Source organism: Ranitomeya imitator, chromosome 7, assembly GCF_032444005.1.
Source record: "Ranitomeya imitator isolate aRanImi1 chromosome 7, aRanImi1.pri, whole genome shotgun sequence".
NCBI classification, from domain to species: Eukaryota; Metazoa; Chordata; class Amphibia; order Anura; family Dendrobatidae; genus Ranitomeya; species Ranitomeya imitator.
The window spans coordinates 50,894,743-50,913,300 of NC_091288.1; the positions used below are offsets into that span (position 1 = coordinate 50,894,743).

Here is an 18,558-nt window from a genome sequence, read left to right on the forward strand (position 1 = left end):
TTGTACTTCATGTTAGTGGTAACATTTCTTCGATATTACTTGCGATTATTTATGAAAAAAACGGAAATATGGCGAAAATTTTTAAAATTTTGCAATTTTCAAACTTTGTATTTTTATGCCCTTAAATCAGAGAGATATGTCATGAAAAATAGTTAATAAATAACATTTCCCACATGTCTACTTTACATCAGCACAATTTTGGAAACAAAATTTTTTTTTGTTAGGGAGTTATAAGGGTTAAAAGTTGACCAGCAATTTCTCATTTTTACAACACCATTTTTTTTTAGGGACCACATCACATTTGAAGTCATTTTGAGGGGTCTATATGATAGAAAATAATGAAGTGTGACACCATTCTAAAAACTACACCCCTCAAGGTTCTCAAAACCACATTCAAGAAGTTTATTAACGCTTTACGTGCTTCACAGGAACTGAAACAATGTGGAAGGAAAAAATGAACATTTAACTTTTTTTTGCAAACATCTTAATTCAGAACCATTTTTTTTATTTTCACAAGTGTAAAAACAGAAATGTAACCATAAATTTTGTTATGCAATTTCTCCTGAATACGCCAATACCCCATATGTGGGGGTAAACCACTGTTAGGGCGCACCGCAGAACTTAGAAGTGAAGGAGCGCCGTTTGACTTTTTCAATGCAGAATTGGCTGGAATTGAGATCGGACACCATGTCACATTTAGAGAGCCCCTGATGTGCCTAAACAGTGGAAACCCCCCACAAGTGACACCATTTTGGAAACTAGACCCCTTAAGGAACTTATCTAGATGTGTGGTGAGCACTTTGAACCCCCAAGTGCTTCACAGAAGTTTATAACGTAGAGCCGTGAAAATAAAAAATCGCTTTTGTTTACACAAAAATGATCTTTTCGCCCACAAATTCTTATTTTCACAAGGGTAACAGGAGAAATTAGACCACAAAAGTTGTTGAGCGATTTCTCCTGAATACGTCGATACCCCATATGTGAGGGTAAACCACTGTTTGGGCGCACCGCAGAGCTTGGAAGTGAAGGAGCGCCGTTTTACTTTTTCAATGTTGAATTGGCTGGAATTGAGATTGGACGCCATGTCGCGTTTGGAGAGCCCCTGATGTGCCTAAACAGTGGAAACCCCCCACAAGTGACACCATTTTGGAAACTAGACCCCTTAAGGAACTTATCTAGATGTGTGGCGAGCACTTTGAACCCCCATGTGCTTCACAGAAGTTTATAACGTAGAGCCGTGAAAAAAAAAAATTGCATTTTTTTCTACAAAAATGATCTTTTTGCCCACAAATTTTTATTTTCACAAGGGTAACAGGAGAAATTGCACAACAACTTTAGTGGTCTAATTTCTCCTGAGTACGTCGATACCCAATATGTGGGGGTAAACCACTGTTTGGGCGCACCGCAGAGCTTGGAAGAGAAAGAGTGCCGTTTTACTTTTTCAATGTAGAATTGGCTGGAATTGAGATCGGACGCCATGTCGCGTTTGGAGAGCCCCTGATGTGCCTAAACAGTAGAAATCCCCCACAAGTGACCCCATTTTGGAAACTAGACCCCCCATGGAACTTATCTAGATGTGTGGTGAGAACCTTGAATGCCCAAGTGCTTCACAGAAGTTTATAATGCAGAGCCGTGAAAATAAAAAATATTTTTTTTTTCCACAAAAAAGATTTTTTAGCCACCAAATTTTTATTTTCACAAGGGTAACAAGAGAAATTGGACCCCAAAAGTTGTTGTCCAATTTGTCCTGAGTATGCTGGTACCCAATATGTGGGGGTAAACCACTGTTTGGGCGCACGGCAGAGCTCGGAAGGAAGGAGCGCCGTTTTGGAATGCAGACTTTGATAGAATGGTCTGCAAGTATTATGTTGCGTTTGCAGAGCCCCTGATGTACCTAACCAGTAGAAACCCTCCACAAGTGACCCCATTTTGGAAACTAGACCCCCCAAGGAACTTATCTAGATGTGTGGTGAGAACTTTGAATGCCCAAGTGCTTCACAGAAGTTTAGAATGCAGAGTCGTGAAAATAAAAAATATATTTTTTTCCACAAAAAAGATATTGTAGCCCCCAAGTTTTTATTTTCACAAGGGTAACAGGAGAAATTGGACTGCAATAGTTGTTGTCCAATTTATCCCGAGTACGCTGATGCGCCATATGTGGGGGTAAACCACTGTTTGGGCACACGGCAGAGCTCGGAAGGGAAGGAGCGCCTTTTTGGAATGCAGACTTTGATAGAATGGTCTGTGGGCATTATGTTGCGATTGCAGTGCCCCTGATGTACCTAAACTGTAGTAACCCCCCACAAGTGACCCCATTTTGGAAACTAGACCCCCCAAGGAACTTATCTAGATGTGTGGTGAGAACTTTGAATGCCCAAGTGCTTCACAGAAGTTTAGAATGCAGAGTCGTGAAAATAAAAAATATTTTTTTTTTCACAAAAAAGATTTTGTAGCCCCCAAGTTTTTATTTTCACAAGGGTAACAAGAGAAATTGGACCCCAGAAGTTGTTGTCCAATTTATCCCGAGTACGCTGATGCCCCATATGTGGGGGTAACCCACTGTTTGGGCGCACGGCAGAGCTCAGAAGGGAGGGAGCACCATTTGACTTTTTGAGCGCAAAATTGGCTGTCGTGTTTGGAGACCCCCTGATGTACCTAAACAGTGGAAACTCCCCAATTCTAGCTCCAACCCTAACCCCAACACACCCCTAACCCTAATCCCAACCTCATCCATAATCCTAATCACTAACCCTAACCATAATCACAACCCTTACCCCAAAACAACCCTAATGTCAACCCTAACCATAACCCTAATCAAAACCCTAAATCCAACACACACCTAATCCTAATCTCAACCCTATCCCTAATCCCAATACACCCCTAATCACAACCCTAACCTTAACCCTAATCCCAAACCTAACCCTAATCCCAAGCGTAACCCTAATGCCAACCCTAACCCTAATACCAACCCTAATCCAAACCCTAACCCTAATCCCAGCTCTAACCCTAACTTTAGCCCCAACCCTAGCCCTAACTTTAGCCCCAACCCTAACCCTAGCCCTAGGGCTACTTTCACACTTGCGTCGTTTGGCATTCCGTCGCAATCCGTCGTTTTGGACAAGAAACGGATCCTGCAAATGTGCCCGCAGGATGCGTTTTTTGCCCATAGACTTGTATTGCCGACGGATCGTGACGGATGGCCACACGTCGCGTCCGTCGTGCACTGGATCAGTTGTGTTTTGGCGGAGCGTTGGCACAAAAAAACGTTCAATGAAACGTTTTTTTGTACGTCGCATCCGCCATTTCTGACCGCGCATGCGTGGCCGTAACTCCGCCCCCTCCTCCCCAGGACATAGATTGGGCAGCGGATGTGTTGAAAAACTACAGCTGCTGCCCACATTGTGCACAATTTTCACAACGTGCGTCGGTATGTCGGGCCGACGCATTGCGACGGCCCCGTACCGACGTAAGTGTGAAAGAAGCCTAACCCTAAGTTTAGCCCCAACCCTAACCCTAAATTTAGCCCCAACCCTAACCCTAAATTTAGCCCCAACCCTAGCCCTAACCCTAGCCCTACCCCTAACCCTACCCCTAATTTTAGCCCCAACTGCTGTTCTCCTGCCGGCCGGCAGATGGAGACAGATGGCGGGCGCACTGGGCATGCGTCCGCCATGTTCTGCTGCCGGCGGCCAGGAGGAGCAGCAAGAGGATCCAGGGACCTAGGTGAGTATGCTAGGGTCCCCGAATCCCCCTATTTCTCTGTCCTCTGATGTGCGATCACATCAGAGGACAGAGAATTACACTTTACTTTTTTTTTTTTTTTTGCGGTCGCCGGTAAACAGTTAATTACCGGCGATCGCAAAACAGGGATCGGTAATACCGACCCCAATCATGCTCTTTGGGGTCTCGGCTACCCCCGGCAGCCGAGACCCCAAAGATTCTCCCGGTGCCGGCCGGCGCACTGCGCCCGCCATTTTGAAGATGGCGGCGCCCACCGGGAGACACGAGGAGCATCGGGGGAGCTAGGTGAGTATTGGGGGGCCACCTGGGACCCCTTTTCTCTGTCCTCCGATGTGCGATCACATCGGAGGACAGAGAAATTAAAAAGAGATCGCTTTTTTTTTTTTTTTGCGATCGCCGGTAAACGGTTAATTACCGGCGATCGCAAATGCGGGGTGGGTTAAAAACCCCCCGAATCATGTTCTCTGGGGTCTCGGCTACCCTCGGCAGCCGAGACCCCGGAGAAAATCGGCCTCTGGGGGGCGCTATGGACTTTTTCCACAGCGCCGTTAATTAACGGCGCTGTGGTTTAAGTACCCTTAGCGGCCGCCGTTAAAAGGCGTATCGGCGGTCGCTAAGGGGTTAAACAACACACCTTCAATGAGTTTTCCCACCCCACAAGGCCATATCGCCAGGTTAATGGTGATCTCATGGATTTTCCCACACCGCCGTTCACTGCCACCTGCTGTGCAGGGAAATCTTGGAAAAGATGCAGCGCAACATCAGCGCTGCGTCCCTTATTGTCAGGATCAGTAGGTGGACCAGAGATCATTAAGTGATGTCAGATCTTAGCGATTTGCAGTTTCTCAGCATAATGGGAGCAACATGAGGAAGTGAAACCTCCAGATTTCCTGTGGCAGATTTTCGGCCCATAATAGACCACCATGTGTGAGAGGATTTTTTTTTTATATGAACATGTGTGACCACATGTCTGTCTTGTAAATCTGCATAATGAGCTGAAGAACACGAATTGAGCGTTCCACAAACAAGGTGTTAAAGGAGCTGTATGGGATTGTTAAAAAAAATTGATAAATTCCTTAATGGGGTTTTCTAAACATGATAAATGGTTGAATTGCTAAGTGCCTGAACAAAAAAAAAAGCAACTTTGAAATTTATCGTAATAAAAATCCTCTCCATTCTCAAAAATGGAGGGATTTTTAATTCTATCATGTACTGCTTGTTGCCTGGGTTACCGACCACCACTGCAGTCTATCAGCAGAAAGTGGTCTACTAGGCAAGAAGTGCAACTCTTGCAGGATCTTCCCAATGGAGCGTGTAAGCAGAGCTCCGCAGCTGGATGGATCTGCGCTTCTCCAAAGCTTCTAGAGAGGCCAGTCCCCAGGGTGCCGATACTGCAGGTCTGACCGGTCAGTAAATCAGGAGCACACTGTCCCCCTAGCAGGAACCTGGGAGGCAGGGCAGAGGTGCGCTCCGAAAGGACAAAACCCATATAAATGCCCAGCTACTACAGCACCGCTGCCGTTTTAATTATTTTCAGTCCTGCAGCGATGGCCCTGCCTGCATTGTTCGTAAGATTGATGCAGGCAATGTCACCGCTGAGGCTAGTCACTGGCTGCAGCGGTCACGTGAGCGATGTAATGTCCTTGCTTCAGGAATCACCAGATTGGCAGTGTTTAAATAGCACGGGATTTAACAACAGAGTATAGGTACTTTGAGTTTATACTGATGCTGCTGTTGGGAAATCCCATACAACCCCCTTAAAAGGAATCTGTCAGCAGGTTTTTGCTACCACATCTGAGCAGCATGATGTAGGCAAAGAGACTCTGAATCCAATGATGTATCACTTAGTTTACTGAGTGCAGCAGTTCTGACACAATCACAGCTTTTGGATTTAGCATTGCAGCAGAGCTGAGGAAGCTAGCCCCGCCCACACAAGGTTCTGTATATACACAGTAAGCTGCTTATCACAGGAGGGGGCGGAGTCGGACTGTTACGTGCCTGATAGTCACCCAGTGATTGATCCTTCAATCTAAGTAAACAACAGCCCAACATGTGACACATCACTGAGTGCAAGCTGTCCTCAGATTACATAGCAAAATCCGGCTGACAGATTCACTTTGATGTTATAGCATTCAATTCATTCATACAGTCCAGTAGACCAACTCGCCTCTGCTTCCTCAGCTGCATGTCCTCCATTACACCTTGAACATGATCCACATTATCCTTGTTCTCCGTCGTCACGTCTTTTCCATAAGCCCAAGAAGCCTGGTTAGAAATCTGATCCAGGAGATTTTGACCTTTCTCACGTAAACCTTGAAGGCCAGTGTCTAAAAGCAAAAACATTTTCAGGACAGACAGCAATGTGATTTGAAGAAAAAAAAAAGAAAATAAAAAACCAATAAAGATGTGGAAGCTGCTAACCATAGGGCCAATTGTATTTAATAATGGGCTGAGACCAGCAGCTTTCATAAATCCTCAGATTCAAAATGCTCTGACAAATTAAATAGAAGAATTTTTTTTTTTTTTACGCAGAGCTCCAAAAACCCTGCATGAAGAAAGTGTGGATGCTTGCAGCCGCCGCTAGAGGGATCTCACTGCATACATGGTATATGCCGAGTTTAATAATAAACCAGTATGCAGTAAAAGCTCCTAAGCTCCCCCTAGTGGTAATTGTTGGCAGCTAGAGTTTACATGAAATGTGTTATCAGAATTTTTTTTCTTATTTTCCACATCACTATCACAAAAAAAACAAAACACAAAAACCTAATTTAAACAATAAGTAATTTTCTGATGGCTCATTCCCGTTAGAGGGAGTTCGATGGAACAAAAAAATCAAATGGTTAAGTTATAGAACTTACTAATATAGTTATTTGATGACTAGTGTCCCAATCCTCAGATAGTCCTCCATTCTGAGACATTGGCTTCCGGTCGTGTGCTCGACATGGTCAAGCATTTTCTATGTCAGTGCGTTAAAGGGGTTGTCTGGTCTTAAACTACAAGTCTGTAGTCACCCTAACTGCAGACTGTCAACCCTCACAATGCTGTTGGGTATGATTTGCATACTTCGGGTCACATTCCGACTAGACTGTACCTAGCTCAATATCCTTGCAATGAGAAAGGTCACGCCCATCTAGTCTGTATTTGACCGCATACAAATAACATCCCTGCAGTCATGTGCCTGGAGAATCTTCACAGCGCGCGTCGGGGTAACAGCAAACTTGTAGCTTAAGACCGGACAACCTCTCTAAGGTGTCGGATAACAACTAATATTAATCTATTGTGAATGAGGATGGCTTAGATACTGAATAAAGCTGCCAGTCACCTTCACACTCTGCTCTGGTGAAGTGATGAGGCAGGAACCACTGCTGCGGGTCGAGCTCTGGTCCAGAAGTAAAGCGGCCAGGACCCTGGATGAGGCACTCGACCTAATAGGACTTTATTAGTAAGTTATGTAACTTATCATTTACAGCGGATTTGATTTATTTTTAATGGATAGCGATTGCAAAAAATGTAATTATTCTGCTAAAACAAAGAAATGTGATATGTAATAGAGGGACCACCAACCTCCAGGATTAGGAGGTGGACATTCATAGACATAATGTGGAGGCAGCTGGCGAGCAGACAAGTCCTACACTCATGTTATGGAGATGACTGGGGATCATCATTGATAGACTATTAAGTTGTTCTCTTGTATAATGATCTACATGGCACAGCCGGAGCTGGATGACCACAATGAGGACTATTGTGTATTCAGAGACTATGAGAGCGAGCCCTGATCGTGCATTGCATCCATCATCTACATATAATTAACATGATTCTGTATTTCGCACTGGGGTCAATTAGTGGAGGATGGGAAAGTGATAATAGTGGCCACATAAACCACTTTATGGATTTGATTTTCTCTAGTATATTATTTTTTCCATGTTTCAAATAGTTGAAGGGGTTGTCCGAATAAAACAAGCTATCCCCTATCCAACCGCATAATTTATCCATAATCAGTAAATAGTTTACTTTTTATTCCTACAAATCTCAAATCTCTCATTGCTTTACCTAAAGAAAAAGAACAAATATGTGTACTCCGAAGATGGCTGACATCCATCCTTGACCTCTACGTACGTTTCCCTGCACTGTTAGCAATCCATAGCAAATGCATTGTGGGTGGTAGCGACTAATCTGTATTTATTTACAATGCGTGTACACAATGCGCCGGCTGGCTTCTTACCAACACTTTTGAGTTTTTCTTCAAGCAGTTTTAATGTTTGCTGAATAGCTGCTCCATCTGTAGGGGCCACATCCACACACAGCATACCCAGCAGGCCGTCCAATTGCTGCGATAGCTGACAAAAACAATATTTAGAAATCAGACTTTTGCAACTGCGTTAATTGTGAGACAAGCTGTTAACATGCCTGGCAACAAAAGGCCTTTATATTAAAATATTTCATTTTCAGGAGCCCCAAGAAAATAATCAAGAAAAAATTGCATTTGTGATGTGTAACTATATGGGGTGTAACCCAAAATCAATGTCATTTACGCTCTTCTCTCCATTCTCTGATTACCGTAGATATAATTTCTCTGCAACTATACATGCACTGTGCACAAATATTTTGCTGGCCGGGCACCATTTCTTAAAAGGAATGTGTCATCAGAAATTGACCCATTTTTTACACCAATTATTTTTTTCTATTGCAAAAAAGAAAAGAAAAAAAAAAAAAAAAAAAAAAGAGCATGAACCGCACATCCCAAAATCATACGTTGATCTAAAGCCGCTAGGCAAAAATTAATATAACTGAATATGAGGTTTTCAGTTTAACATTCTGATCAGACTGTATGAAGCCCACTGCCCCGTCACGGCAAACCTCGTAGTGGGTCCTAACGCCCTAACGGTGCGGAGCCGTGCGGCGCCCACCGCCACAGCGGCCATGCACCAGCAGGGCGGACGGCCTGTTGCCCCACAGCACCCATGCTGCAAGACTGAGTCCCCACGACTCCAGACCGCACCGCCCCACCAGCACAAAGCCACAGCAACAATGGCCGCCACACAGCACCAACACCAAAATGAAAGGAGCACTTAAACTCACCTTCCTCCAGCTCTTCAGTGACAGCCAAAATGGGCTAGACCCCTTACTTTGCAGTCTCCTGCTAATTAAAATCACCTGTGCTGGTGGGGCGGCGCGGTCTGGAGTCATGGGGGCTCAGTCTCGCAGCATGGGTGCTGTGGGGCAACAGGCCGTCCGCCCTGCTGGTGCATGGCCGCTGTGGCGGTGGGCGCCGCACGGCTCCGCTCCGTTAGGGCGATAGGACCCACTACGAGGTTTGCCGTGAAGTGGCAGTGGGCTTCATACAGTCTGATCAGAATGTTAAACTGAAAACCTCATATTCAGTTATATTAATTTTTGCCTAGCGGCTTTAGATCAACGTATGATTTTGGGATGTGCGGTTCATGCTCTTTTTTTTTTTTTTCATTTTTTTCTATTGTTTGTTGATTTTTTTGTCTTTACTTTTTTTATATCTATGTTATTAAAAGCCCTGTATTCTTGCAGTTTTCGACTGAGCTTCATAGGGTGACACTTTCTGTTCTGTAGAGATCACTTCTCAGCAGTCAACACTAACAGGAATATAATGAAAAGTAAACCCATATATATGTATAGAATACACAAGATCCACAATAGGTGATCACAGCTTGCCTCCTCTTCCTCCTTGCATAATAACCACAATAGGTGATCACAGCTCGCCTCCTCGTCCTCCTTGCATAATAACCTCTAAACAGATCATGCCTAGAAAACTCTCTTGCTCTTAATACTCTCGCCTCCTTTTCCTCCCTGCACAGATCATGGACAGCAAACGTTAACCTCCTCTTCCTCCCTGCTCAATGACCTCTGCACAGATCATGGGGCTAGTAAACAGTCTTCCTCCTCCCCCTTTACACTGACCTCTGCACAGATCATGCCTAGAAAACTGTCTTCTTCCTCCTCCTAGGAAACTCTCACCTTGTCTTCCTCCCTGCACAATGACCTCTGCACAGAACATGCCTAGAAAAATCTTCCTCCTACCCCCTAGAAAACTCTGACCTCCTCTTCATCCCTGCCCAATGACCTCTGCAGAGATAATACCTAGAAATCTCTTCCTCCTCCTCCTCCCCCTAGAAAGCTCACCTCCTCTTCCTCCCTGCTCAATGACCTCTGCACAGAACATGCCTAGAAAACTCTTCTTCCTCCCCTAGAAAACTCACACCTCCTCTTCCTCCCTGCTCAATGACCTCTGCACAGAACATGCCTAGAACACTTCCTCTTCCTCCCCCTAGAAAACTCTCACCTCCTCTTCCTCCCTGCACAGATTATGCCTGGAAAACGCTCCCAGGAGTCACATCTAGTCTTACTTGCACTGTTTTCTAGGGTCCATGCGGCTGCTGCACAAATGCTTAACAGAAGCTCAGTTAAGATTCACAACTTTCCTGATCACGTACATTAAATAGAATTAAAAAAAAAAAAATCTACAAACAAAAATTTAAAAAAAAGTGACTAAAGAATATTTCTCCAGTATGTGATTGGAATAAATTTTAATTAATTATTGACACTGTAATTAAACCACATGGAGGCGACACATTCCCTTTAAGTGTGATGGAATATACAGTATTTGTATAGTTCCATCTTCCGATGGTTATAGGTTGTCCCCATCTTTAGGAGCGTAATACCTCTTGGGCGACTCCATGAAATTCTAGCGCTATCTGCAGCAGATTCTGACGAAACTCTAACTGGCTCGCCTGTCGGTAACAGACATCGCTGAGCCGCTGCTGCAAACTCTTCAGCTCCACCAGATCTTCTTCATCCCCGGCATTTAAGAGTGCGGCGATCTGCTGATTCAGCTCGACATACACCGCAAACCACTCCTGGAAAAAAGGAAAGGACAGTGATGACGACAAGGCGCGTTCTATCAAAACTGCGACATCATAAGTCAAACACCACAGATCATCAAACAGAGAATAAGTTTATCACAAAATACAGAAAATATTAATGCAGCGTAATATGAATAGAACCTAATTATTCAGAATAAATTATTTCATTCTTTAGGTCTCCAGGGATCTATCAGGATTACGGTAGATCTGAGCAAAGATTTGCATGACCCTGGTCCAGAGCCCGGCGCACTTCCTCCTACCTGCCGACATCAAACTTGTGCTGAACTCTAAATCAGGATCCATTGTAAAATAGATCCATTGTATCCAACATGGATCCTGTAAGCTACTTATATTAAATGTCTAAATCTCTTCACGCTAAGTTCCCCCCCCACTCCCGAAAGAATAAAAGTTGTTGCGCTGATAAGACGCAGGAGAATTTAACTTTCCAAAAATAGTGAATACTCACACCCGCTCCCTCAGAAAGTATTTTTTGTTCAGTCCAGATAAAAATTCGGCTAAATATTGCATCAGAGAAAGCAAAACCTGGTAGACGCGTTTCACAGCATCATTGCTCGCTGTGGGGAAACACTGAAACGCGGCAGACAGGTTTGTCTTTTCTCTGGATTTAATGGATACTTTTTGGTACATCTGGAGTCAGAATTTAAAAAAAAAGTTATGGCTAGGACGATTTTTGGGACATACACGCACAGTAACCAATTGAGCTGACCGATATGGCTAGAATAAAGAAATAAGACAGAACCCTTTATCCCCGCACCGGTTCTGGAAGCAATGACATCCTGTGCAGCGGTCACGCGACTTCTGCAGCCAATCAAATCACATGCTCGGCCTGTGAACGCTGAGACTGATACAGCGGTCATGTGACTGATGGCAGAAAGTCATCCAAGCAGGACAGAGGGGTAGATGGAGGGGGGAATCGGCAGGATGGCGACAATGTATAATTTGGGTATTCGATGGGAGGTACAAACGCTCATTTCTAATTTTTATTTGTAGAACAAATTGCAAACTGTTTGGAATTTTTAAAAAGTAATAAAAAAAAAATATATATATATAATAATAATAATAATATAATATATATATATATATTACACATACACACCTATATCTTATTAAAGCCACTGACTGCTCACCCTAGAACTGTAATATATCAGAATTGCAGCAATGTATTGCCAATTATAAGGCGCAGTCCTAATTCTCTCCTCCGACCTCTTTGGATGAGACAGTCTCCATTATTGGCCCCTGGGCCGTAATTATGAAGGTGTGATCAGCAGTTACATGGGCATTTGATTTCCCCTAATTCTTATATTGCCCATTTATAAAGGGGAGCCCTGGATTTCCATCGCCACCTTCTGTTCACGTTCCCTCTGCATTGAGCAGCATTCTGTTGATGTGGCTGTAAATAGCTCATGTAATGAGTTCCTCGCCGTTATCTCCGCTATATATAGTGATCGGAGCGCAGGCAATGACCCGGCAGGAGCCGCAGCTATTCTATTAATGATGAGTATCCGAGCCGGTAATAATAGGATCTCGTGACGGAGGAGTTGTCAGCACCGAGATAATGTCAAAAATGGAGATTGGCGGGTGCACTAACGCCTGGAAAGCACAGCGTCAGCGATACATTCACTGATCAAACATTTTATATAGTACTTGCTTTCACTTTTTCCCCCACAGTACCAGACTTTTAAAAAGGGGAAAAAGTGATTTATTTGCCTTTATTTCTATATTTTCCTAAATTCTTTTTTATTTTATTTTTTTATATTTGCTTTTACCAGGGAAATTAGATTAATTCGATAAAACATTGCAGTATTTCTACATTACGGTGTTTTAGCTCTTTCTGCGTAGAAGGCTTCAAGGAGATCCATCATTAGATTTCACAAATTCAAACTGCATATATTATTAAAGAGAACTCTTGGACCTGACGAAGCTGGTGTGTTGACTATGAAAATCCCTATCAAAATGTCTGTGTAATCTTGTTTGACATTTCTGCCCCCTTCAATCAAATGATAATTTTTTTTTATTCCAGTTCTAGCAGGAGTCAGAAAATTCTCATTTTTATGAAGATTGTATAGCCAATTCAGAAATGGATTTTTAAAAGTAACTACACCAGCCACATCAGGTTTAAGAGATCTTTTTAATAAATTATAACGTTTGCATTGTGAAATCTGGTGAAAGATTCCCTTTAAATAGTCTAAAAGGTTTCTAATGGGCATCCGCAGCTAGCAGACCTGGGGGGCCAAGGTCACTTATCAACGTCACGGCTCATCAGTAGGGTGTGATTGCATTGTGGACGGTGACAGTGGGAGCATCTTACATCCAATTAACCCACTAAACCTGTCCACACAAACTACAACTCCCTTCAAACTGCAGCCTCTAGGGTAATGACCTGAGAAGCCCAGAACACAGATGACTCTGGAAGACGGTGGCTGCAGAGTAAGTTTGCAGATGAATGACTGACAAAGAACAACACGGATGGTTTGAGTCCACCAGTGCATACTGGTTTCTGGGTTCATAGATGGGAGTCCAAGCCCATGACCCTGGCCAAGAGTCTGCTTCCTTTTAAAGGGAATCTATCACCAAGTTTCTACACCTAATGTGAGAGCAGCATAATATAGGGCCAGATATCCTGATTCCAGTGATGTGTCACTTACAGGGCTGTTTGCTGTAGCTTTTCGAAAATCCTTGTTTTATCAGCAGGAGATTATACATCGAGGACTAGTAAACCTGCTGCCATTTAGTCCTCCATATTCATGTATAATCCCACCCCCAGTACCGATTGGCAGCTTTCTGCCTATGCACAGTGTACCCATAAAGCAGCCAATCAGTGATGTGGACAGATATACAGAGCTCAGCATTCAGAGAACTGATAGATGTGAACAAATAAAACAGTGATTTTATGAAAACTACAGCAAGTAGTCCAGTAAGTGAGACATCGCTGGAATCAGGGTTTCTGCCCGTATATCTCAGATGATGCAGCAAAAGCCTGGTGACATATTCCCTTTAAATAACATACAGGGCGATGCGGTAGTAAACCTTACGTGATGTACCGTATATACTCAAGTATAAGCCGAGAATTTCAGCCCATTTTTTAGGCTGAAATTGCCCCTCTCGGCTTATACTCGAGTCATTCCCAGGTGTCGGCACCTGCTCCTGGCGCGGTCCCTGCACGTCCCTGGTTCTCCGGGCGCTGACAGCTTCTTCCTGTATTGAGCGGTCACATGGTACCGCTCATTACAATAATGAATATGGACCAGACTCCATTCCCATAGGGGTGGAGACGCATATTCATCAGCATTTGTGCAGCATTATATGGGGCAATTATCTCTATGGAGCATCTTATGGGGCCATAATCAGCATTTGTGCAGCATTATATGGGGCAAATGTCTCTATGGAGCATATTATGGGGTCATAATCAATTTTTGTGCAGCATTATATGGGGCATATTTTAATATGGAGCATCTTATGGGGCCCATCATAAACTGTATGGAGCATTATATGGGGCTCCTGATTCAATATGGATATTCAAAAACACTTAACCTACTGATGTCTCAATTAATTTTACTTTTATTGGTATCTATTTTTATTTTTGACATTTACCGCTAGCTGCTGCATATCCCACCCTAGGCTTATACTCGAGTCATTAAGTTTTCCCAGTTTTTTGTGGCAAAATTAGGGGTCTCGGCTTATACTCGAGTATATACTGTATATAACCTAGCAGAACTTCTCGGCATACCCACACTTACACTGTGCTGACTCTCAATCTCTTCGTGTTTCTGTTGTAAAGCCTGAGACGCTCGGATAGAGTCCCCGATCCCCCACTGTGTTCTCAGCTGTTCTGATCCGGGTCCTTCCAGCCAGTTTACAACCTACAATAAAGACAGTTGTCATCGCCTCTGAATTATTTAGAGGAAGGAGCTGGATAATGCGCGCAGGGAAAGGAGACGGAAAATGTATATTCGTACAAAACACAATATTAAATCCAGAGGATACAAAAGGCTCAGAAAAGTATAGTGCTGCAGGCCTTCCGGGGGGTCCAAGCGGTGAAAGGAAATGGCATCGGTCTCCAAAATCTAGCGAAAGATTACGGATTCATTCATCTGGGATGTGACATTTGCTTGCCCATGGCAGAGTCGGGCACAATGGCTAAAAGGAACAATTATCTTTGCCTATGCAATAAAGGGTGTAGCGACACTTCAAAGAGGACCCGTCACTTACCAGAAAATGTATTTTGGCATATCTCAGGAATAAAAAAAAAAAAAAAAAAAGTGAACACTCCTGCTGTGTTTCTCCCGACGCTAAGAATTATGTACGGGGAATGAATTTTGAATAAATCAAACTTTACAGTAGAAATCCAATCCCATTAAACATTATATAAACAGCTAACAGTGGACTAAAATAAAAGGAGACATCCTTATCTTTAGGGGTGTTGTGAGGTGCCCATAAAGCAGAGGTCAAAGGGGCCTAAAGCGATGGCCACAACGGACACCTGACATAGTGTCCCCTGAAGAAGCGATTGGGAACAAGCGAAACACGCGCTGGAGAGCATGGTCTGTGGGATTTTACATGTTTCACCCTATTATGGGTACAATATGGAGAGGCAGATCGGATATCTAACCGCCACTCTATTCATTCTTTACGGGGCTGCCAGATGAAGTGAGGCACAGCGCTTAGCAGCCCCCCACAGGGAATGAATGGAGCAGTGGTCGAGCATGTGCGGTCTGCTCTCCTGATCTACATCCTTTCATTTATAACAAGCTCTGGAGGCAGACTCTCAGGGAGATCTATGTCCGGCCCATAGATCTTAACAGCTCATTAATATACAGGGAAAACATGGCTTTCTGTGGAATAATCCATCAGATTGTAGATATCAAGGTATCATTTTATTCAACCATCTATGACATACATTACCATATAGGCTGTTTACGAGGGTTGATCCCACTGACAGATTCCCTATGACCAGAAAATTACCCATTTAAATCAGGTTCTTGTGATAAAAGTATTTTTAGTTTTTAAAACTGATTTTTTTTTTACATATCAAAATCTGTATAAAAAAACTGCAATCACCAGACTCTGACTTTATCTGTTGACTTGAGGTGTCTATTTAGCATGTGCAAATGAAGGGAGGAGGAGCAGGGGAGCTGTAACGTGGTGTATTGTGATTGTTGGATCCTGTGTTATCAGCTGTGTACACAGATGTCACCTGTCATTGTAATCCTGCCTCTGATGATAAAACTTCCTGAAAACACTTCCATTTTGTTTGTTTTTTACTACATGCAAGACAACTATCTGATTTAAACAATAGGTAATTTTCTGACGACAGCTTGTCTTAAAACCAGCGCAATAATTTACCACCACGCTTCAGTAACCAGTCCGAATGTACTGATCAGCAGTGGCGCTCTCTTACCTGCATCACCTTCTGCTGAATTTCGTCCAGCTGCGTGCGTTTGCTCCGCTGTCTGCACACTTCTTGGTAACGAGTATATTGTTCTCGAAGGGAATCCAGAAGTTTCATAACCTGAGGCTGAGCCAGAAGTTCATCGTCCATAGGGGACCACGCCACACCTCCCTCTGAACCATTAAAGCGCCGCTGCTGAAGCTCAGAGAGCAACTCATGACCTTCAGAGGATCAAAAAATTGAAACAAATAAGGTAAAAAAATGGAAAAAAATAAAAATAAAACTCAAAACAGTCATCTATAAAATACATTGTCAAAATAGCCAAATACTTTCATTACACCTCGACATGCCCGGTCTGATTGCCCACTTTCTTGTATTGATACATCTATAACAAAATCTTGCTGCTGACGATTAATCAATAACACTAACAATTTCCGATGAGGAAGTAGATTATACGGTTTATAAACTTCCTTATCCAAATTTGTGGTAATCTACATGTCACGGGGGTCAGTACGGCAAGTCATCGGAGTTCTAACCCCTTCGCCCATGACCAGGCCAATTTTTGCAATTCTGACCATTGTTACTTTATGGGGTAATAACTCTGGAACCCATCAACGTATTCGACTGATTGAAATTTTCAAACTTTTATTTTTTTATGCCCTTAAATTAGAGCGTTATGCTACACAAAATAGTTAATAAATAACATTTCCCACCTGTACTTTACATCAGCACTATTTTTGAAACATTTTTGTTAGAAGGGTTAAAAGCTGATCAACAATTTCTCATTTTTAAAACAAAATGTACAAAACCATTTTTTAAGGGACCATGCCAGAATTTAAGTGACTTTGAGGGGCCTATATGACAGAAAATACTCAAAAATGACACCATTCTTAAAACTGCATCCCTCAAAGTGCAAAAACCACATTCAAAAACTTTATTAAGCCTTCAGGTTCTTCACAGGAACTGAAGCAATGTGGAAGGAAAAAAAAAAAATAATTTAACTTTTTTTCACAAAAAGTTTACTCTAGACCCCCTTTTTATTTTCACAGGGGGTAACAGGAGAGAATGGACTCCAAAATATGTTGTGAAATTTCTCATGATCACGCAGATATGTGGGGGATAACTAATGTTTGGGCGCATAGCAGGGCTCGGAAGGGAAGAAGCGGCATTTGACTTTTTGAATGCAAAATTTGTTGGAATCATTAGCAGTCAACATGTAATGTCTGGAAAGCCCCTAATGTCTCTAACCAGTGGAAACCCCTCACAAAAGACCCCATTTTGGAAACTACATCCCTCAAGGAACTTATCTAGATGTGTTGTAAGCACAAAAATGTTCTTTTAGCCCCAAATTTTGCATTTTCACAAGGGTAACAGAAAAAATTGCACCAAATAAATTGTTGTGCAATTTCTCCTGAGTAAGCCGATACCCTATATGTGGGGGAAAACTACTGTTTGGGTGCACAACAGTTCTCAGAAAGGATGGAATTACGTTTTGGAACGCAGACTTTGATGTAATGGTCTGCGGGTATCATGTCAAGTTTGGAGAGCCCCTGATGTGCCTAAACAGCGGAAATCCCCCACAAGTGACACCATTTTCTAAACTAGACCCCTCAATAAATTTATTAAAATTTATCTAGATGAGCAGTGAGCACCTTGAACCCACAGGTTCTTTACAGAAATTTGCAACGTTGATCTGTGAAAATGAAAATAAATATTTTCCCACAAAAATGTGGTTTTAGCCAACTTTTTTCATTTTCACAATGATAGCAGGAGAAAATGGATCCCAAGATTTGCTGTGCAATTTCTCCTGAGTATACAACTACCCCATATGTGGTCTAAAACTACTTTTGAGGCACAGTGCAAAGCTCAGAAGGGAAGGAATGCCATATTGGAGTTCAGTTATGGACTGGTTTGAAAAAGCCATGTAACATTGGTAGAGCCAATGAGGTGCCAGAATGGCAGACCCCCACCCCCCTCATAGGTGACCTCATTTTACAAACTACACCTCTCAATGAATTCATACAGAGGTTCAGTGATCTGATTAACACCACAGGTGTGTCAGAGAATTTTATACCATTGGACAGTGAAGAACAAATAGTCACATTTTTACCCCCAAAATTTAGGTTTTTTTCTGCAGTTTTTACATTTTCACAAGGGAAAATGGGTAAAAATGGCACCAAAATTTGTCCCACAATTTCTGCTCAATATAGAAATACCCCCTATGTGGCTTTACAGTACTGCTTAGCCACATGGCAAGATTTGTAAAGGACGGCGTGCTATTTACCTGGAACACAGATTTTCCTAGAATACGGTAGTTTGCAGACTCCATATCCAGAGCCTCTAGGTGCTAGAAGAGCATAATCCTCCCTCAAGTGACCCTATCTTGGAAATTACCTACACGTGTAGTGACGATTTTGACTCCATGGGTGTTTTCCAGAAACAAGTACGGTAACAGTGGATGTTGCCGAGTGAAAATTGCAAACTACCATTGTAGTGCCAAGTACGTTGTAGTCA

At 42.9% G+C, this 18,558-nt stretch overlaps 1 protein-coding gene across 1 annotated transcript in view; it reads right to left on the reverse strand.

Annotated features, from left to right (window-relative positions):
* The window catches only part of SESTD1 (SEC14 and spectrin domain containing 1), a 166,682-nt gene that overhangs the window by 18,516 nt on the left and 129,608 nt on the right, over positions 1-18,558 (reverse strand). The window contains exons 9-13 of the mRNA XM_069733220.1: positions 16,054-16,265; positions 14,393-14,515; positions 10,434-10,628; positions 7,964-8,078; positions 5,909-6,068 (exon numbers count right to left, since the gene is read on the reverse strand). Coding sequence (XP_069589321.1) covers positions 5,909-6,068; positions 7,964-8,078; positions 10,434-10,628; positions 14,393-14,515; positions 16,054-16,265 — 805 coding nt within the window. The remainder of the gene's footprint in view (positions 1-5,908; positions 6,069-7,963; positions 8,079-10,433; positions 10,629-14,392; positions 14,516-16,053; positions 16,266-18,558) is intronic.